The following is a 23,357-nucleotide window of genomic DNA, read 5'->3' as shown; positions in this document are numbered from 1 at the left end:
TTTCAGTCATATATGGCTCTAGTAATTAAACTGAATGATTTCATTATGGTATTCTGATCAGAGTAGGCTTTGAATTAAGGTTATTTAGAAGACTGCAGATTACTATGCCCTTAATCAGAGGATTGGAGGCACACATCCCTCTCAAATTCAAGCACCATACTTTTTTAAAGGTGTACTTATATACGAATTTCCTGGTATATTGTGTTTCTGTGCACTGCTTTCTGTACAATTCTGTATCTAATATTCTATATGGCAACAAAACAAAGTGATGTTCTTCCCACAATGTCAGATGACTACAAGGTAGGCACTTGTATTTGAGCTACTTACCTCAAATAGGCTTTTTACAAGTACTATTCCCTTGACCTATTTCAGATATTCCAAAAATCGTGACCTGAAACTGCCTCTTTCACTGCCTTGTCTGTTAATGGAGTTAACCAGTTCGAAGCACACACCTGTGTTTTGCTACGAGACTCTCACCTGAAATGCTAATAAAAGCCATGACAAATAAGAAAATAATAGAGAACCTACAGACACTTACCCTATTCACTGGTAGCTTCACAATGTGTGATCTGTTACTAGAAATAACCCTAAAATAAGAAACAGTTCAATTAGACATGGTAACCAAAACAAACCTTTTTTTCTTAAAAATGTGTTATGAATGGCCACCATAATGCACCCAGCTGTAGGTCTTTAAACCTATCAGATGGAAGTAGACCAAACCTCAACCAGAAAGTGAGATCAGAGGACCCAGATGAGGTCCAGAAACAGTCCAGAACAACTGCAGTTGCAAATACTGATTTTAATTCTTAGGGTGACCTTATACCAAATTACACTGTTCAAGTGTAATTGAGCAGTGTAATTTATTCATTACAGCAGTGTAAATTATTCATTACAGTTGATACTGCAATAATTTTTATCTCATGTGAATCAACTTTATACCATTGTAGAAGAGGATGTGCAAGCGGGTCTTGTTTATCCATCTGCTTCTTTATTTCCAAGTAAGGTGCCTAGAAAAGAGTAAATAAGTTCTTTATTTCTAGGATGAATTTTGGACGTTACAGTGCCCATGATTTAATCAATTAAAATTAATACATGGGACTCATTATTAGGTTTAAATCACAATTTTACTCATATACAGCATACTAGAGTTATAAATGTGTTTTGACAACAACAAGAATTAATATAGCAATTATTTTCCCTGGAGTAAAATAATAAGCATTTAATTAGCATCAAAATGACTACATTATAGCAAACATTGGTGATCTCAGGGAGAAACAGCAGAAGACATGTATTTTTGCTCAGCTCTTGTATTAAGAAATTGGACTGGAATTTCACAAAATTAAGTCTCTCAAAATACCCCAAAAATAATCCACTTTGGGTTTTTTAACTCTTTTAAAGTATAAACTGGTAAAATACCATGTAATATAATTCCTTTGAAAACCTTTCTTGATTTCAATTACAGTCCAAAGCATCCTTTTAAAACTCATCATTCCAAGAATTATTTTAACATTAAAAAAGCACAAAACGGTGATTATTTTTTATTGTTAAGAGACATACGAAGTAACAGAAATACCTGATTTTTAAATTTTTTCCAAGATGTTATAAAAATTAACAAAAATATACAAATTTTAATTTTCTATTTATTTTATTCATCTCTCTATATTCTTTTATCCAGAATCCCAAAGTATTTTGTGAATACATTTAGAGTAAGATCTAAAAACTGCTGTGAGGATACATTTATATAGCAGTCAGAAAAGCAAGATATACAGAAGAGATTTCAACAACCAGCTATAATCATCTGGGTTGTTTGGCAAAGGAGTGTAACAATAAACAGAAATACAACTATCAGATATGTTATTGAAATAAATGGCAGTAATCCCAAGAGACCCAACCTTCCAAGTATCCAACCATACTTAGCTGATCAAGTGTTTTGCTGTAATAAAGGTATCATTCAGAACACTGTCACAAAATCAATTTCTTTTGCTTTGGCAGTAAAGAACTCTGGCTTTAATATTTCCAGAAATGCAGCAGTTGGTGATTATCTCATTACAATGTTCCATTTTCCTGTTATTATCCCTAATTTAAACTTCAAAAGATCCGAGTTCTACTCCACCACTTTTACTTGACTGCCATTATGGATACTCTAAGTTAGTTATTTTGAACACACATTTTAATATTATTACAGCTCTATATGAAAGAGATGATACCATTGATTTTTTGACCCACCAGAGGTAGCCAATATAAACATTTCTCAAGTTCTAGAAATAATGATTAAGTCAGATAAATATTTTTAAACTCACCTGTGTCATTTCTCTAATGGAAGTGATACTGTCCAATGCTTTCATGACTCGGTCATAATTCTTCTTCTGATGTAGCATAAAATATGCAAATAAATTCAAAGAATATTAGTCTTTGGCTCTATAAAAACCTGAATTCTTTGAGTGTGTATAAAACCAAAGCTAGGATGAACACTGAGCAAACCAATAGTTTCAAACATTTCTAACCTGGAAAAATATTGTTATGATGGTTTTTCTTTGAATTTCACTGGAATCTCCAACACACAGAAAAACAGCTCACTTTTTAAACAAATATTTGTAACTAAACACAGGTTCTGACGGTTGGACAACATGTTCTTAAGATAAATAATGCAGTGACTCCAGATCGATTTTAAATAAAATGTGGATGAACACATGTGTTTATTTTGCTAGCAGCTCTAAAAAGTATCATAAGGCCTTCAGTTGTCCCTCTGCCTCACCCTGATCCTCACCTACGTACTGCTTGGGAACCACTACCAGAAGGTTCCATCTGTTCTGAGTGAGTGAGCTTAACAGTTCATGCTTCATCCACTCCACATGACATGTCACCACTCCACATGACATGCCACCTTCAGGAGCTTCACTGCTTGCCATCGAGTCTCACCAATTTCTGCCCATGGTCTTTCACCTCGCCCAAGCTGACAATAAGCTGGGAGGAGATGGAGGCACTGGCAGCCCAGGGATTCTGTCCACTCCTCTCTCAGTGTGACCTTTTCTCATAAATCCTCATCTACTTCAAACACCTGCTTTGCCCAGCCACCATACAGCTGTCTCCTCCTCAGCCCCCTTCCAAGCATCTCCTGACAAGTCTTTATTCCCACATATTACAGAACACACCCTGAAAAAGAACTGGCCTTTGTTCAGAAAAACTGAAATGCATTCCAATGCAGGACATGCTAAATTCTCATTTATGCCTTTGGGGAGATGGCTTAAGGGACACGGAGTGAGAGGCAGCATTTGGAGTTCAAGTAGCAGGTAGTGCAAGTACAATTCTTTATTTCAAAATTTACCTTGTACAAAACCTGACTATTATGTCAACATCTGATAGATCCCTCATTTTACATGGTCTTCACCTCTCAAAGGCCATCTTTCTCTTTGTATCCAACGTGTACATTGAGAGAAAGCCACTTAGAATAAACAATTTTGCATCTAGAATTTGCTCCCTGAAAGAGTTCCTTGTCTTTAACATAAATTGGAACACAACTTCCAGTTTTCTTGTGGTTTAGGAATGGTATTCTCCAATTTAATGCTCACACTGAAATCAAGCACCTCTTGGCTCACTCTGCCCCTCACCCCTCCCTCTCCCCCTTCCCACTACCAGGGGCTAGAGAGGAGAATCAAAGGCACAAAAGGTAAAGAACATGGGTTGAGATGAGAACAACGTGCTAGAAACAGCAAGGAGATAAGAAAACAGACAGTAACAGCAACAATACTGAAGACACAAGCTACAAGAAAGAGGTGAACAATTCACACAGAAACAGAAATAGCTGATTGCTCCCTCTGCCAAGGGACTCCTTCCTGGAAGAGACTCTCTTCCCCCTGCCCCTGGCAATGATGTGACAGGGTATAGGATAACTTCTGAGTCCTAGCCATGGCCCCACATGGCTACTGTAAAAATTAACCCTGTCCTAGCTGGAACCAGGACAAGTTTATACTCAAATACCTCATCAGCGACAATTAAAAAAAAAGCTACAAAGTTTTGAAAACAAGGAAACTCCATAAGAAGTCTGCTTTGAAATCTCACGCAGGACTAAAATCAAGCGATGACATAATTACAGATAACTACTTACCCTGGGGTTAAAGGCTAGCATCTGAGGGTCATTAGGATCAACTACAGAAGGATATGGCTCAAAAATGACAACTTTCCTAGGTGACTCTAATGCAGACCGACACATGGATACCAGGAGATCAACCACCTAAGCATAAAGAAGGACATTTATTCAACATATGTACTTTTATATTGTATTTTCCAGCTTACTTTTTTTACACATTATAGTTATACCATATTTCATTGTTACCTATATAGCCCAAACCATGTTATCCACAGGACATAGTTTAGGACTCAAATTTTTCCATTAACCTCAACAGAGTTTGGGGTCAGCCCTGGCATATTATTCCAGGTGCATAAGTAGGATCACTACCTGGTCCTAAATGTATTATAATGTCAAACATATTGCTTTCATTTCTGCTTTTTCTTGTGCACATACACTAATTCCTGTATTAAATTCATTCTCTAAGGAAATGAAGTTGTGCTCGATCTGTGTATCTCTGTATAGTACATGCCAGTGAAAATGTTGCTCAAGAACAAAGAATGGTCTGTGAAATTTGTATGACTTCCTGCTGTTCTCCTGAAGACTGTGTTCATAGAAACACTTGTAAACATTGCTTCTGGTAAGGCCAGAACAGTGCAGTGATTTAACAGTCATTTGCAAAGTTCACACTGGGGGATCTTCTTCCTTCCATCCTGTTGTACAAAATTACAACACAGCTTTGAATATCCATGATTTGCAAGATTATCCTGCAGGATCATGCACGTAAATGTGTACACAGATGTCGTCTAATGTAGTCACACATGTACACATACGTGCATATACAACTTAGTCACAGATTCCCATGTAATTGTTTCAAAATATATAATTCAGAGGTTAAAAAGAATACAGCAATAACAAATATGAGAGAATGTAGCTTTCTGGCACCTGTAAAACATAAATTCAGCTCATACTGAAATCCACAGTTTCTACATTAAAAAGTAGCTGCAAATCAGCTCATTTCCCCATTTTTTCTGTGCCTTCTGAAAACATTTGTGTATGAAAACAGACTTTTCCAGGAAAGAAAGAAAAAGCTGAGACAAGCTGTACTTAGTAGGCATCCTTGGTTCCTCCCACAACTCTACGCACATCAGATCTCATCTCACAACTCAAGCTGTTCTAGAAGTTTTTATATATCTGCCATTGTATCTGATCATTTGGAGGGAAAAAAAATGATGATCCTTCAGAGAAGCACAATGAATAAGAATACTGATGAAAGGGAAAAGGGACTGTGCTATGGTGAGTCATACAGTTGCCATTTTCCTCTCCTCCTTCAGCATGAATGGACAATTTTCTCCATCAGTTTAAATGTTGTTAGTTCCAGTCACTAAATATCTCACATATATTTAAAAATGAAGTTATTGAAATAATGATCCCCTTCTCAATGCTGCTCTGGTTACTTTCCATTTTATAATACCTGTAAATGTGATGAATGTTTCAAAATAGGGCATATGCATTAGCATTTGCAAAGGAGACCAGGAGTCTGCATATGCAGCCAGGTCAGGCAACAGGCCTGACACTGTGTAAATGTATTACTGTGAAATTGAGCATGAATTCATACACTCTGCTTCTCAGAAGCCTCTTACTAGCCTAGGCTGGCTAGGGGAGCCTTTTTGGAGAAACAACCCCTGTGCCAATAGTCTACGCTGTGAATCACACTGTCCTAAACTAAGGACAAAAATAGCTCAGATGAATCAAAACGTAGAAGTGATCAATTCTTTCTGTGAACAGGAATGGGATGGTCAACCATATCCAATGTAGTGAGCTGGCTTCAATGCTACCACTAAAGTGAAACTTAACAGAATTTAGCCACCGAGTTCCGATGGGACAATAGACAAAAAGCCTTATCTAACTTTTTAAAGCATTCTTAAGGTTGTAATCACTCTGCAGCAAAGCTCTGTAAATGTAGTGGTACTCCAGAGATCTAGAGCAAGCTCCGTATATGCCTGCAACAGTGACACCTTCACAACACACTGAGTGAGAGCTAACCACGGCCACTTCTCCTGTCAGCTCTATTTTAAAAAGTTTTTCCTATTTTAGGAAAGCAAGCTTCCAGCTGTTCAAGGAGTTAGTCAACAGGACCCCCTGGGAAACTGCTCTCAGGGATGAGGGAGCAGAACAGAGCTTGTAGATCTTTAAGGATGCCTTCTCTAGACCACAAGAGTTCTCTCAATCCCCATGTTTAAGAGATCAGGAAAGGAAGACAAGAGGCCAGCACAGATGTCCAGACCTGCTGGTCAGACTACAAGGCAAGAAGCAAAAACACAGGCAGTGAATGCAGGCACAGATATTCTGGGATGAATATAGGGACACTGCCTGGTTATGCCAGGATGGGGTGAGGGAGGCCAAGGTGAAACTGGAGCTGAACTTGACACGGGCTACAAATAATAATAATGAGAGCTTCTGTAGGCATGGGAGCCAGAAGAGCAACGTCAAAGAAGTGTACTCACCTCTGAACATTACTGGCAAACTGGTAACAGCGGATTAGAAGGCTGAGGAACTTGACAGCTTTTTGCCTGTCTTCAGTGTCAGTCTCCCCTTCCCACATTATTGAGTGGATGAAGCTCAAGTCAGGGAGTGGGGAAGCAAAGTGTTTCCCGCTGTCAGAGAACATTAGATTTGAGGACCCCCGAGGAATCTGAAGATACAGAAGTCCATGGGACCTGATGATATGCATCCCAGAGTCCTGAGGCAACTGGCTGGTGGACTTGCCAAGCCACTCTCCGTGATATTGCAAAAGGCATGACAGCCAGGTGAAGTACCAAATAACTGGAAAAAGGGTAACATTGCATCAATTTTTAAAAAGGGCAGAAAGGAGAATCCTTCAAACTACCAATCTAGCAGCCTCATCTCTGTGCAAGGGAAGATCATGGAACAAATGCCCCTAGAAGATGCTAAGGCACATGGAGGACAGGGAGGTGATTTGAGACAGCCAGCATGGCTTCACCGAGGACAAGTCCTGCCTGACAAAACCAGTTACCTTCTATGATGGAATGACTACATCAGTGGTCAAGGGAAGGGCTACAGATGTTATTTATCTGGACTTCTGTAAAGCCTTTGACAAGGTTCCCCACAATATTCTTCTTTCTAAATTGGAGAGAAATTAATTTGATGGATGGACTGTTCTGTGGATAAGGAATTGGTTGGATGGTCGCATCCAGATGGTAGGGATCAATATCCCAGTGTCCTGATGGATCCTGGTGATAACTGGTGTCCCTCAGGAGCCTGTACTGGGACCAGTGTTATTTCATATCTTCATCAATGATATAAACAATGAGATTGAGTGCACCCTCAACAAATTTGCAGATTACACAAACTGAGTGGTGCAGCTGACATGCCTGAAGGACAGGATGCCATCCAGAGGGACTTGGACAAGCTGGAGAAGTGGGCCTGTGGGAATCTTGTGAGGTTCAATAAAGCAAAGTATAAGGTGCTATACCTGGGTCATGGCAACCCCTGGAACCAATGCAGGCTGGGGGAGGAAGGGATTGAGAGCAGCCCTGCCAAGAAGGATGTGGGTGTGCTGGTGGATGAGAGACTGGACGTGACCCAGCAATGTGCACTCACAGCCCAGAAAGCCCAGAATGACCAGTGGGTTGAGGGAGGTGATTCTGCCCTTCTGCCCTCATGAGACCTGACCTGAGTACTGCACTCAGCTCTAGGGCCCCAGCATAAGAAAGACACAGACCTGTTGAAGCAAGTCAAGAGGAGGGCCACAAAAATGATCAGAGGGCTGGAATGATGAAGGAAGGCTGAGAGAGCTGGGAAGAAGAGCCTAGAGAAGATAAGGCTCTTGGGAGACCTTACTGCAGCCTTTCAGTACTTAAAGGGGGCTGATAAGAAAGATGGGGAAAATCTTTTTAGCAGTGTAGTGATAGGATCAGGTGTAAAGGTTTTAAGCAAAGGGAGGGAGATTCAGACTAGATATAAAGAAGTTTTTTACAATGAAGGTACTGAAACACCGGCACAGGTTGCCCAGAAAGATGGTAGATGGCCCATCCCTGAAACCATTCAAGGTCAAGTCAGATGTGGCTCTGAGCAACCTGATCTAGCTGAAGATGTCCAGGTTCATGGTAGGGGTTGGATTACATGACCTTCATAGGTCCCTTCCAACTCAAACTGTTCTGTGATTCTGATTCCAAATGTACATATAATGTACCATGTATTTGCCTGAATTAAAAAAAAACCAAAACTCTAGCTCCCAGAAACACATAGTTGAGGTCTTCACAGGACTTCAGGCTGAGGAAGATGTGGGCCTTCATCAGCAGATCTCTCTCTATTTCTTACAAGCTTAAATAGTTAGACAATTGTCTGGTACCCAGATGTTGCAAATATAGCCATGTAATGGTCTACAGTCATCAGATGAAGAGCTGGTGTTCAGATTCCAGAGTCATATTCTGGAATATGTGTACACTATTGTAAGTTTCTTCCTTTGAGGATATGCCCAGAGGTAGTACTCAGGCACCTAGCTGAATAGTTTCTTTTCAGTGGCTAGACCCACTAGTACTAGTTATAGTTAAATAAACTGAACATTTATTCTTCAAAAAAACCCAGGCTGCTTACTATGTAAAAGTACAGTGACTGGAAAATCGGAGAGGAGTGCCTTTTTCCTTAAGATGTGTAAATTTTTAGCTTAAGATCTTAAGAGGATTTTAAACATAAGATCTTTTAACTGCTAGTTAATTTATTGTAAGTGTTAAATGGTGATTTGGAAACACATTTTCAATACTTTAAGAAAATGATACCGTTATAACTATATCAATAACTTCCTGGAGTCAGGAAGCAAGTTTATGCTAAATTCCTGATCTTTCAGAAGAAAAAAAAGAATCCTATGTAGCAACATCAGTATGGACTTTCCCACTGCTGTTTAATGATCAGAAGAAAACAGGTTCTCAGTGGATAGCTGCATCCCAAGGCCACGAGCAGGAAATAACTTATTAATTGCATGAGAGTAAAAATTTCATTAGGTGAAAATAAATGCGAATTATCTCCAAATGACAATAGCTGCCTTTATTTACAACCTAGGTGACCTAATTGAATATAACAGAACATAAAAACACAGTTGGTCTAATTACATGGAAGCACAACAATGGAAACACCTCATTAGCACTATCTGAATACACCATGCATAAACCAGTGTATTTCCAGCTATAACAGTTGAGAAATAAATAGTATACTTACCAAATAGCACACATAAGGGGAATAAAAGTCAAATACATACTAGAAGAGACTGAGAAGACTCAGTATACTACAGAAGATCAGACATGTATTAAGCATTAGATAGTTCTACCTGAGCCCCAGTTGCAATTTCATCAGCAGCTTCGTTCATCACTCCTAATGTTTGGAAAGCAAATACACAGAGCTCCCGTTCACAAACAGTGGGCTACACAGAAAAAGAAAGTTAATTTTATTTTTGTTCTACTTTTGAGTTCTTTGTCATATCTACAACAAACCCTGAACACATTTAATGCTAATTCTTTCCTTCATATTTTAACTGCAACGTTAATTTTAAACAATTAATACATGTCCATTATTGAGGAAGATACATTAGAGAAGCATTTTAATAACCTCAAGAGCAAGAGTGAAGAACTCTAAAACTCATAAGTACTCACAGAGGCTAAACTTAAAAGAAATCCAAACATGATTACAAAATCAAAATTACAAGCATAGTACCCAAATGTTCCTAACACTACCCTATCTGAAAACTTCCTAGCTAATTAAAATCAATGGAGAACAAATCCAGAAACTAAGCAGAGCAGGTTTATTCTTCACAGCTTGTTACTCTGCTGTTGAGAACACACATAAAAATTTGATCTGGAAGAAAAATTTCTTGGAAAAGCTATTCTTAATTTTCGACAATTTAACAAATTATTGGTAAACTGTAATGTGGTAGTTTGGTCTAGGCCTTCCTTGGTGTCCAGTTTGTAGCCAAGGAAGTGCCCAGATTTACCCAGTATTCCCTACGATTTTTATGTAAGCCGGGCTATAAGAAGAAAGGAGGGAAGGCCTTCGCTTTCTTTCCTTCCGGCAGCTTGGAGGTTTCCCTGCTGTTGAGTCTGTCATGTTGGGGAGCGAGGCTTGGTAAGGCCTTGTCGACCTTGGGAGGCGGAGGTTGCCGGCGATCGTTCCAGCACGATTTCTGTTGTCCCAAGGACAGTAGTAAGATATTCTTTTGCTAATTCTTTTAGTTGCTAGATCTTGGGCTACTGATCGGGATATATACACATATTATTTTGGTTTTGTTCCTTTTTTTCCCTTCCCCCTTCCCTTCCCCGTTTTCCTTGTGAAATTGTATATATATTTCAATTGTATATAACTGTAATATAAGTGTAAATATATTTATATATATTGCTTTAGCTGTCTCTCGTTTCGGTTTTTCTTGGTTGTTTTTTTTTTTCCCTCTTCTCTCTGAGGTTTGAGGGGGGGGGCTTCTTGTGGTAAGGTTTGGAGACATGGTAGGGAGCCAGCTTCAAACCATATCATGTAAGAAAATACATTATATTTTGACAGCAAAAACACTGAATTTGGGAAGGCCACAAAAAAATTTTTAATAAATAAAGATGTTTCCACTCTTTTGTAGGTATTAAAAAAATAACAAAACCCCCCTGCTGTTGAATCAGTTTTTGCCTGTTAAAAAATAATTCACAACGTCATCACAAACAAAAAAACTTTATCTAAACTGCATATGGAGTGAGAATTGAACATTCTGCCTTCATAAAGCAAAGCACAAAAAAAAAGAACACAGCTTCAGGTAGAGAGAATAGGCACGACTTCGTGAGCTTCCTAGTTTCTACAACCCTTACAGCAACTCCATCTTATTTACTGAAATATAATTAGCAGATCAACTTTTTAAAGGCTCAAGTAATGAATCACATAGTGAATTATTATCAGTATTCAAAATGAGAAAACAGTTGAAAGAAATAGAAGGAAGCACAAATTAAAACACTCCTTAAAATAACCCAGTGAACAAAATGTTTTATGACAATGTTGAAAACAATCAAAAATATTTCTTGGATACTATTTCTATGTAATACTTAAGATACTACATATTCTTAAATCCAAACCCACTGAAACTTACAATTATCTTTGGTAGACAATAGTAAACTTTTCTCACTCAACAATCACTAAAGCATTAGTAGTGGCACCTTCTGAAGTTCAAGCCAATGCCTCTAGAAAGCACTTGCAGAAATGAAAAAATTAATCAAGCACACAAAAATTTAGCTGTTTTCTGTTTCAGACAACAGTTTGGTCAGTAACAGGCATACTGCTGTGCTTGTAGTCACTTGCTCTGAAAATATATGTTTGCTGAGTTTCAAAGATTCAAGACTTTATCTCAATAAACATCTGAAATCTTCTGCACTGTCATAGTTTCACATCAGTTGCTTTACAAGAGCCATCATCCTTCAAATCTAATAGTGTCACCCATTTGATTTACTTTATCTACCATGTTACATTGCATTAGGCAGCAGACAAAGCCTAACATGATCTAATTCACTGTGCCATGACACACTAAACAAGAGGTATTTACTTCTGTCATTATTCTCCGGTTTTCCACATTTAGAAGACGGTTAAATCATTTGCTTAGTTGGGGAAGCATGTTGGCACTACCACCTTGACTATCATTATCAACAGTATACACCAACTTCCTTTATTCCAGAGCAAGGAATAGCTCTGGAATAGCAGAGCAATCTAAGTTAAGCCATGCTTGCCATGAAGAAAAGTTTTATGAAAATACTTATTTTTGGTATTTTGGTTACAGTCTCAGCAAAGTAAATTATCCCGAGATTTAATGATGGCAAAGGGAACACACGATTTGTCATTGTTGCTCTTTTTCTTTTAACTGCACCTGTCTTATGATTCCAGAAATGTCTGAGCATCTTGAAGAGAGAAGTTAGGAAAATGGTCATTGTACTTATGCATGACATTTGAAAAGCCCTTTTTTTGTCTTAGATAGACACTAGAGAACTCTATGTATGAAGATAAGTGAGACAGCAAAATCTCAGCTCTGAAGTGGAACAGACACTATTAGCAGCTATACAATTCTTTTGATTTTATGTATTTGATGAACCTTTCTGTCCACTGAATATTTTTCCATTGCAGTATCATGGGGAGAATAATCCCAATGCCATAGTACAGAACCCTGTCTTCATATATCCACCCTGGATGCCTTTTAACCCAAATTCCAGCCATTTTGAGAGCAGTTCTGAATACTGTTTCTGAAATTTGTCTCTATTTAGTAAAATCAGATGGTTTTAACTTTCATTTCCCACACTGTTAGTAGTGTATTCGAAGAGATTTTGGTATGGTCATTTCAGTGTCCTGTTCTCCAGTCATTAGTCAGGTTCAACCATTTAAATGTTTTAAATGCCTCCAAAACCAAAATATTAGCTTGAAATTGAGAAGTAAACATTTGGAGAGATTTTGTTTGTCACACACTATGACATGCCTATTCAGTATTACATTACCTTATTTTTGTTTTGTTTTTTTTTTTCTGCAATAATGCATGCTAGAACCATTGAAAACACATGAAAACTAAGTTGATAAATCAATTCCAGAAGATAGAGTTTAAAGAAAACCACAAGCTTTATGGGGGAACTGAGATTCAAGGCTGCTCTTACTCTGCTGCTAATGTTTTGCAGATTGCTAGTGTGTTTCCCTTTATGGTGTCCCTTTTTCTCTTGTCACAGGATGTAAGCCCTTGGGACAGGATTGTTCTGACTTCAGATCATAAATATAAGAAATGTCCCTAGCCACAGTAAACAAACAAGAACAACACTAACACATTTATAAAAAGCTACATCATACCAACATCATCTTATGTACATGTACTATATTAAGCAAGCTGAACTTTCTAAGAATTTTTGTGTATGTATATGAAATATACAGACTTTTTCTTACTGATGTGGATCCATATCCACAAATGTACAGAATAACCACCTTTTATTAGATTACTGGTTCCCATTGTTTTCAAAGGGAAAATACACAGCAAAATAAGGCTTATACACTCAAATATGTATTTCCCAACGTGAACTTCATCTTAGGTGCACGCACAGATTACAACCATCATCTTGAAGACACACAGAGCTGACTGGCTGGGAGACTTTGCTCTCCACTACCTGAAGAGGGCAACTCTAACTCCTTTCAGCAACAGCAGCTGCACGGGGTCTCATATACATTTTATTTTCTCACTTGAAAAAAGAAAATTAACATAAAGCCATTGGTTTTCACAACACTACTACTTAAGTGGAGATCATTAGTGCTGAAACACTATTTAGAAGGATAATTATTTCAGTAGTGAAAAACTAGAAGAAAATAAGAGGTGGGCAGTTAACCTGAGACTGCAGAGGCTTGGAAGCAGAAGGTAACGACAGAAGCAGAAAGCATTTTCTAAACATTTGAGGTTTTCAGACTTTTCGTTTAGCCACCCCCATTTGCACGATCAGTAGCTACCACCCAACTGCTGCTGTGATGAAAAAGGGCTCAGAGTTCCCCTGTGTTACAATGCAAGTGTTGCTGCTTCCTGCAGTGACTGAGAGTGGCAGACATGCAAACAACCCAGGTGCTATTACATACTCTGGTTCATGGACTCATACACTATTTAAAGTATTTTCCAGGCATTCCTTCAATTCCAAAAAGGTGAAACTTTCATAGTGTGTATTTATCTGTCTTGATACTTTCTACTGTGGGCTGAAGCTGTGTTCAGAAGAGCAATGTGCCACACTTTCCTTATCCTAAGGGATATCACACAGACACTAATTAGGCTGTAGCATGACTGACACACCTAAAAACCACTGATATAATAGGAGATGCTTCAGGGAAGGCTCACTGCCTGACTTACAGCAAATGTAATGGTAAAGGTGAAACCACTAGCAATCATCTCACTTCTACTGAAAGCAACAGACATGGAGATGAAATGTAACTTCAAATCTCAGTTCTGTTGCCCACTTTCAACCACAGAAACTCTTAGTTTTACTGCAAAGTAAACTCTCTGAATAGTCTCACAATATTCATGTGTTATGTGGAACATGCTGCTCAAAGATGAGAGTAGACTGTGGCTGAATAAGAAATGTCACTTGTTCTGTTTGGCTTTGTTTTGGCTTTGGATTCATTTTCTGATGTTTTTACTTCCACAATATATAAATAGATGGTGAACAAACAAGCATTATAGAATTTCTAGCTGTGCAAGGTGCACTTTGGTAAGTTGTGCTACATGAAAAGCATCACTACAGTCATTTTACTCTGTCAGAAAAAATAAAGTAATTGAAATCCATTTAATTAAAGTACAGGTTGTAACTGGAGAGGTTTTTTTCATAAAAATAGATAAAACCAGCCTACATTGTGAAGTAAGGATTAGAAGGACCACAGCATTATTCCACAAAAATCTTGGAATTCCACAAACATCTTGGCTAAACTCCAGTATGACTAAACATATTTTACCCCTAGCCTTTTCTCCATAGTTCAATAATGTTTATTCTATTCCAAAAATTTCCTAGCCCTAAGTGGCCTACTGTTTCTGAAACATCAGTGCTTCTGTGTTTTCAGTGGCGCCTAAGAATTTCATATTCAAATGATAGAGAAATCTAACTCTCCTGTTAACTCTTCAAGTTAACAGGAACCCAACTTACTTCAAAGTACAAATCCATACTTCAAATAAACTAGCTTTAATATTTCGTATTGCTGAGTTTTTTGCCAATTCCTGCTTTGTTCTACAGAGGCCTCAGTCTGAGGTTTCAACACAAGATGGCACTCTAAGGAGACGTCTTGACTGAAAAATGATACACAGAGGGTTTTTGAATTACCTTATTGAATGCATTCTGAGATTTTTTTGTCCTGTATAATTGTCTCACAGGTCTGTAAAATCTGTTCAATCATTCTGTTTTACCAAAGGCTTCAGTATTTATAAATACTAATGCGTGAGGGATTCCGGAAGACATAGACAGCAAGATAAGCATTAGCTTCACATATAGCTTACTATGTAAAATCTGAGTAAGATCAAAGAATTACAGAAAGATTGAGGTTGGCAGGAATTTCTGGAGGGCATCTGGTCCAACATCCCTGCTACAATAGGGTCACCTAGAGCCAGCCGCCCTGGACACACAGCTTTTGAATTTCTCCATTAATATGAACTCCACAGCCCCTCTGGGCAACTCTGTCCGATGCTCAGTCACCTTCAGAAAAGGTGAGAAAGGTAGAAAAGTGTTTCCTGTTGTTCAGGAACTTCCTGTGTTGCAGTTTGTGCCCTCTGCCTCTTGTCCTGTCACTGGACACCACTGAAAAGAGGCTGACCCCATCCTTTTTGCACCTTTCCTTCAGGTATTTACAGATATTCTTTTTTTACCAGGCTGAACATTCCCAGCTTTCTCAGTCTTTCCTCATATGGGAGGTGCTCTAGTCCCCTTAATCATCTTAGTGACCTTTTAGTGGACTTTCTCCAGCAGCCTCATCTCTTTCTTGTACTGAGGAGCCCAGAAATGGACATAGTGTGGCCTCACCAGGGCTGCATAGAGGGGCAGGACCACCTCTCTCCACATGTGGGCAATTCTGTTGTTTCATGTAGTTCAAGATACCATTAACCTTTCATACTGCAAGTGCACACTGCTCACTCATGCTCAAGTTGGTGTCCTTTTCTGCTCAAGCCAAGTTGTTTTCCAGCTGGATGGCTCCCAGCATACATTGGTGCCTGGGTTTGTTCCTCCCTAGGTGCTGGACTTGGCAATTCTTGTTGAACTGAAAGAAGTCCCTGGCAGCCCATTTCTCCAGCCTGTTGAGGTCCCTTTGACTGGCACCCATCAGTCTGGAGTATCACACACTTCTCTCATTTTTGTCAAGTTTTCATCATCTACAAACTCTCTTGCACCATCATCTAGGTGATTAATGAAGCTCCAAAACAGGATTGGACCCATTATTGATCCCTGGGGCACACCACTAGCTACTGATCTCCAACTCAACTTTAAGCCACTCTGGGCCCAGACATTCAGTGAGTTTTCAGACTACTATCTCCTCATTCAGCCCATGCATCAACAGCTTGTCTACGAGGATCTTATGACAAGATACTGCCAAAGGCCTTACTGAAGTCCAGGTTGCCAATATCCACCGCTCTCCCCTCATCTACCAGACCACTCACTTCATTGCAGAAGTTTACTAAGTTAGTCAAGTACAACTTCCCATTGGTGAAGCCATGCTGACTAGTCCTGATGATTTTCTAGTCCTTAATGTGCCTGGAAATGGTTTTGAGGCTTAGCTGCTTCATTATCTTTCCATGCATCAAAGTGAGAGTGACCAGCCTATGGGTCCTCCCCTTCTTGCCCTTCTTTAAGAGAGGACTGACATCTTCTTTCCTCCAGTCTTCGAATACAATAATACATTTTTATTACACTTCTTTTAATCGGATCCTTAAATATAATAACCACTTTTGTTAATGACTCACAATCTCATTACATAGAATGTCTGTAATAAAAGTACATGCTGAATTCCTAAAACAAGAGATTTCTCTTCTATTACAGCAGCAAAACTGTTGCATTATTAAAATGCAACTTAGTCCTTCCCTAATATTATTATTGTAATAACAAAAGAAAGAATTTTATAGGGCATTAAAAAAAGTTAATAGCCTTCTAATACAGAACCAAATAATGCTTAAGTTTCTTTATTAAGTTTCTTTATTATGTTTTTATATCTGCTTTGGAAAATACCTATTTTAGCTAGATGAACCAAATGAGATGATTGAAAAGTACCTTTGCAGGTCAGTTAGTGCTTTTATTCTCTCATATAGGATTAGCTTTAGCTAAACTTTATACAAAGTTTTAGATAAAGCTAAAATTGATTTTTCCTAAAGCTTTATCAACGACTGTAACAGGTTGTCCAGAGAGGCTGTGCAGATCTCCATCCCTGGAGATTTTCAGTATGTTTATCATGTCCGCCTTCTCTGTCTCTCCTCAGCACAAAGTTTGACCTTGTACTTCCCACTGTTTTTCAAAATGGAGGAAAGAGCTACTTCAGAAGATGACAGAGCTCCTGAGAGCTGCGTAGCACAGGTCACCTTGCAGGAGGATGCAGTGTGATTGCATCACAGAATATGCTGAGTTGGAGGGGACACGCAAGGATCACCAAATCCAGCTCCTGGCCCTGCATATGAGTTTAGATGTCTAGATGTTTAGGCTTCAGTCCCAACCCTTGCTAATGATTTCAAAGCTGTTTCTTAATCCTTCTATGAAGAGCAAAATAGGTAGGATTCCGATTATTTTTAAGAATGACTGCATGAAATAGTATGGTCCATGTTATGCAAGAGGTTAAAGAATACTTTTTATTCTTAGGATCCATATATTCATTGAATTTTCCCTGTGTTTTGCAGAATGACTGCAAATCATGCCATGCAGTGATTTCAGGGAATTTGCCATTTTTGGTGCCACTCTACGTAAGTGTAGAGTAACTCTGAACGTTCAATTTAGTTTTTATAACTTCTGGTACACTGCAAATAATCATTAGATCTGACTGTGCTCTTGAAGTAAATATAGAAAATACATGCTATGATGAGAACTTTCATTCATCCTCCTCTCTTATGGGAAAGGTGTGAAAACTTATAGGAAACATTGACTGCTTTACTGTTGGGGTTTTTTTTTAAAGGGAATGAAGCAATGGACCATGGGCCTTCATAAAGAAGAGTCTTACAACTTCATGATACATTATGGTACTTTCCATTCCAGAGAACCTTTGTGCTTCCATTTCACAGTAATAGAGCTGCAGTTCCTTGTGATGGCATTAGGTTTGAGTATACTCTAAAGTCACCCCGTCTACCTAGTATGTTTTTCTTTAATTCTGATCTTCTGTATTTCAGAGAGCTTTTGGAACTCAAAATTCTGAAAGAGCCATACTTTGCTCTGTCAAGAAATTCCCAAGAGAAATCTAAGAATTTTGTACTTATTCATCTTCAGTAGGTCAGTAAAGTAGCCCCTTTATCCTCAGTAAGGGACTAAGACAGCCTAACAACATCTCAAGACTTCTGTGTATAACAGGATCCCTGAATCAGCAGGGAATATTTGCATGATTAGATTAGTATTGTGGACTCTAGAGTAAGACAGATGTCCACTGTAAAAGCATTAAGTCAAACAAATGCAATTGTGTTATGTGGCTGTTCTGCAACAGACGTCTTCCATACAATGATATTCTGACATAGGTATCTGGTGTCTAAATTAAGCTATACAAAATGACACATCTTGTTGTCATCAAGTGGCTCTTATGGGAAAAAAGATGTCAAGATTTTAAGAAAGTAACTTAAATTGAAATAGGTATTAAAAACAGAACACTCCACCCGAAAAATTTATTTAGGAAAATGAAACAATAGTGAGAAGAAAGCTTGCTGAAAGAGATTGATTTAAAAATACTTAAAAACGAAGATAAAAAGATAGCCTGTAGAGTAAGTCTGCAGAAGGGAAAAACTTTATCTCTCAGTTTCACATTTATCTCCAGTTGTCCTGAGGATGAGATGTCAGTAACAACCAGCACAAAAAACTATGTATGGCATGAGAGTTTATAAGTAGGTATGGCAGTATTAAAAGAACATAATTATTGTGTGGTGGCAATTGTTGAATTTTTAAACTGCATTTTGAGACAATTAACTGAACTACAATATAAGTCAGGAAAGGCAGCAGGCTGACATGCTGGAGGATTAGACAATCAAATTTCTCAGTGGCTTCTTTATAACTGTATAAAACTCCATAAAATACTACAAAATCTAGCCTAAATACATATTAAAATATCCTTTCAAGCAATAACTTTGTTATGTTTTTATAAATTAATATGCCTTCTTTGCTGTTGAACAAAAAGGTCCAAAGGGTAGAAGAGAAACTCATCATTAAGGCTACACACACACCCAGACGTGATCCTGTGTGCATCTGTGTGGAGCCACTAAACTTTAAAGTTAGAAACTGATGAACCATCCAGAACTATTTAGTCTCTGGCACCTCTGGTAACACAACCTGCTACGGAGAGAGCCTATGGAAGTAATGCCTTCGAGATAGTCACCTGCAGAAAAGGAGATCTAGACACTTTTGCTAAGAACACCATAGCAAGGTATTGATCATTATGAAACCTGGTCAAGTTCATGGTTGGGCTTTGCGAATGAAGATTTGGGAAGGGCTTTACCCATGTTTGTTGCAAGCGCGTTGGTGAAGTTACAGTGGTTGGTGAAGTTACTGGTCAAGTTACAGTGCTATCAAAAGGAAGAGCTCTTTACGAAGGCCAGGGATTCTCCATAAGGCTAAACCGCATGTAGCTTTACCTTAAATGAAAGCCTGCTGCATTCTTGTAATAAAAATACTCTATTTCTGAGATTTGCTCTTGCAGCAGTATTAAACGTAACATGCTCTTTTCTCTTTACATACATTCTCTCTCTCTATGTATGTATGTATACACGTATGTATGTATGTATGCATGTATGTATGTGTGTCTAGCTGAAGCACGTAAATAAACCCCACAACTGACCACTTCAGGCTGCCCCTGCCAGAACTCTCACTAGTGAAGCATAAATTTCCTTAACATACTCTGGCAAGCTCATGCTTGATTCAGACTGAGATCCTTTCTCACCTTCTATAGAACTGCAAACTCACTAGTGGCTCTATATTGCTTACTGAGTCATTCAAGTATACACAGAGCATGATAGATTTCTTCCTGGCATCTCATTTTTCCTGGGTTATATAATGACACCCTTTCATTTTTGCAAAGCTTGCCAGGTTATGCTCCTTGCAAAGGCACTGATGAATATATGTTCAAGGGCAAGCATGTTGTTTGTGGTTTCTTTTGTTTTGAAATGCTGACAAACTCTTCAACTAATACCTATAAAATGACATCTCTTTAAACTGAAGTCACAGAAGAGTAATTCTGAGAGACTGTAATCTTTACAGCGGGAAAGTAAGAAGAATTAAGATTTTTTTATTTAGAGCAGATGACTTCCCATTTTGTGCTCTTTTAATAGTTCATCATGCGAACAGGAATAAATCCTGCAATTTGCTTCGACCCATGGAAAAAAGATAAACCCCAATAACATAAATAATTACGTTATTCACATTTTACTCACTATCCAAACATTACTCACTTTATCTTATCCTGTCACAGGTAATATTCATAGCACTGCTTTCCAAGATGAACTTGGAACCGGAATAAGGAAACGATGCCTTTTTTGTTTTGTTGATGCCAGTGTTTGGTCGCTAATAACTCTGTTAGAAAACCTTGCTTTTAAAAGGTAGATATGAGCTTGAAGAGGCAAAAATAACACCTAATTGGATATCCAAAACTATAGGAGTTAAACAATGACTTAAAATAGTGTTAACTGAATATGTACATGCTTTTTCAAACCCCATCAGCAACCTATCTGCATACCCTGCCTGCAGTCAGGATGCTTGACCCTGGAGCCATTCAGTGTCATAGGGAATGACACTGAGATGACTTCTGCTGCCATGTAGAGCAATAACTCTCCTCAATTTAGTTCTATGTAACTATCATAGATGACATCTGCTTCAGCTTATGTGTAGTCACTTGCTACACTGTGGACAAATTATCAGGTATTCAACCATTCACACACTGTAGTTAGACAGTTTTCCGTAGCTTTAATCTTTCAAAGTTATTCATGTTTCCATAGGATGCAGGGCAGGTGAAACAAGAGGATTCTAAACTGCCAGACTAGTCCTAGAGCTAAGAATTTTATTCTAATATACTCTTTCACAAAGCTGCACTGATCCAGTAGCTCCAGGCAGATTGTGTCTCCCATGGTCCATCTTACTCTTTTTCACTGCATGCATTCACCAACAGCACGAGAGGGTAAAATGTTCATCAAGGAAAATTCTGTTCCCAGTCACGCAGGAATGAAAGGAAGAGCTGTCTAACTGGACAGACTTTGGGCATACTGAACTATGACAGTGTCCCTGGACTAGGTCACTGCTACATCAGACACTCCACAGAGCATCTCTTTCTACTGCCTTTCTTATCACGTTTGAAGATGGCTCATTCCAGCAGCTTGTGAGCAAAACAAGGTCAAAAGAAGAGTGGTGGCATTAACACCAGTGTACGTAAATAGAGTGGTCTTGGCTTGATAAAAGCTCAAGAATGAGGTGCCCTGAGCTGTTAGAAGAATGCCAGAGGATCATGAAAGCATTCTAATACACTTCTCTATCTTATCTGGTTGTGACTACTACAGCACAACAGTGTTCAGTGAAATACAGTCCCTCTTTACATTTCTGTGGTATTATACAAGTCTGATTTCCATCTTCCTTGTTTGTAAGACTTTTTTTTTTTTCAAATTTACAGCAAAATCTAATTAATATGCTTTACATTTTTACATCTTAGAAGGATATCAGAATGAAACACATCTCATATAAATCAGTTTTTCAACAGGTTTGTACGGTCCTCTGCTACTTAAGGCACTATAAAATGCATTGTTTTCCAGCACACCACTTACCCTCAGCATAGGGCCGTTCTGGAACACATGGGGTTCATCACAAACTACACAGTATTCATTCAATACTGGTATCCGTTGCTCAGCAAATTCGATAGTCTGAGAACAATGAAAATGATAGTAATATCTGCTTAAAAATAATTAACAATTAGCTCATGCTCCACAGCGTTTCATAAGTGGGTAAGACATGATATCCTACCTGCACAAGAAAGCCACGATGTCGCTCGGGAACACATTTTGCACCATAATTTTGCTGCAAGGAAAAAGTTGAGGCAACTTCAGTGTTGGTATGCTAATTATAGGGAAGTGGTAAAGCACTTATATTTTTTGCATGTAAACACATTAATTAAGCAGTGTTTGCATCTAAAAAGATCTTTCACTTGCATGAACCAGCCATTACAAATAATCAATCCTTTTGTTGTTTACTGAGTGTGTGGTAGGTTTTTAGTATCTCTTTTTAGTTCTTAAATCGGATGAAGTTTTGTATCTCACCATCCCAAAAACTTGAATCTCAAATGGAAACACCAGTGCCTTCACTCGAGCCTAATAAATTGGCATTTGGTGACTTCCATTATATTTTAACTGCTATCCAAATATGGGCTATACATTTAGGCTTGAAAGACTAGTGTAATTCTCAGAAAGGCTGAAAACCTTTTTCTTTCATATTTACTAAGATCTCACTTCTGTAAGCACCACAGAAACAGACCTCTCTATGTTCAGATACCACTTGAGTTCCTTTTTTTCAACACGTAGCAACATAAATTAGAAGGAACTTCTGTTACAAGATTCAGCAAGGTACAGAATTCTAGGTTGACATCTATTTCAATCACATCTTGTTTTGAACAAGTCAGACCAGCTCCATTTACAGTGTTTCGGGGGTTTTGTTTATAGGCTTATGTCCTTTCATTTCTCTAACTGCTTAATTGATTAACTGCTTTTCCATTTTTCTCCTGGAAAACAGTCCTACTTGTGTTCATATATGATACTCTAATATTTCAGCTGAGAATTGAAGAGAATTTAGGGTCCTCATTCATCACTTCCACATTCCACTGACTTCAAATTACAGTTAGGGACCCAGGTTACCCATACATCTGGTACATGCATATAAAATGTGAAATAGACTCTCAGTGTCCTTCCACTAACATCAGTCAAACTGCATCTGATCACACATGTGATGATCTTCCCTCAAAGTAAATGCATTCCAGCAATAAATTAAGGGTAGTATTTACAGGCTGCCAAGCAGGGCTTGCCTTTCTTCCCTATCAGCTGATAACATCACTAATGATAACATCAGTAATGAACTTAGTCAGCTCTTCATTATCTTATAAAAACCAATGGGACTTTTCCTATTAACATCAGGAGAGAAAAGTCTTGCTATTTTAGGACATCCTGTGCTGATTCAGAAAAAAGTGTGTCTCTAAACTGCAAGTAAAAACTCTGACAGCTCATCTTAATTTTGCTGTGCCCATCACATACATCAACCACACAGCACGTATATAAATGATCCTATGATAGTGTACCACTGCTTTTAGATTTGATTGAGTATAGCTTACAGCTTACTGAACTAAATTACGAGACATAGTGCACTCAATGTAATTTCATTATTCAGAATGGATTACTATGAATATATGTATGGCATCCAAAGAAAGCATCAGTTTCCAAGATAACCCTAAATGCCTCTCCCAAAATCCAATACGGAAAACAGACTGATGCCTTGAAAGAGTGCAAACCAACCCATTCTTCGTTCTAAAGTATAAAAGCCATGTTTTAAGAGGCATAGGCAGAAGAATT

General features: G+C 38.3%; 1 protein-coding gene across 1 annotated transcript in view; it reads right to left on the bottom strand.

The window, feature by feature from the left end:
- The window catches only part of PARP8 (poly(ADP-ribose) polymerase family member 8), a 114,892-nt gene that overhangs the window by 10,511 nt on the left and 81,024 nt on the right, over nt 1–23,357 (bottom strand). Inside the window, exons 13-19 of the mRNA XM_032676037.1 lie at nt 21,766–21,819; nt 21,570–21,665; nt 9,414–9,506; nt 4,106–4,231; nt 2,301–2,366; nt 940–1,007; nt 539–587 (exon numbers count right to left, since the gene is read on the bottom strand). Of these exons, the coding sequence (XP_032531928.1) occupies nt 539–587; nt 940–1,007; nt 2,301–2,366; nt 4,106–4,231; nt 9,414–9,506; nt 21,570–21,665; nt 21,766–21,819 (552 nt within the window). The remainder of the gene's footprint in view (nt 1–538; nt 588–939; nt 1,008–2,300; nt 2,367–4,105; nt 4,232–9,413; nt 9,507–21,569; nt 21,666–21,765; nt 21,820–23,357) is intronic.

This window comes from Chiroxiphia lanceolata, chromosome Z (assembly GCF_009829145.1).
Source record: "Chiroxiphia lanceolata isolate bChiLan1 chromosome Z, bChiLan1.pri, whole genome shotgun sequence".
Lineage (NCBI taxonomy): Eukaryota > Metazoa > Chordata > Aves > Passeriformes > Pipridae > Chiroxiphia > Chiroxiphia lanceolata.
Note: the sequence above shows the minus strand (reverse complement) of the source record. Positions and strands in the feature narration are given on the sequence as shown.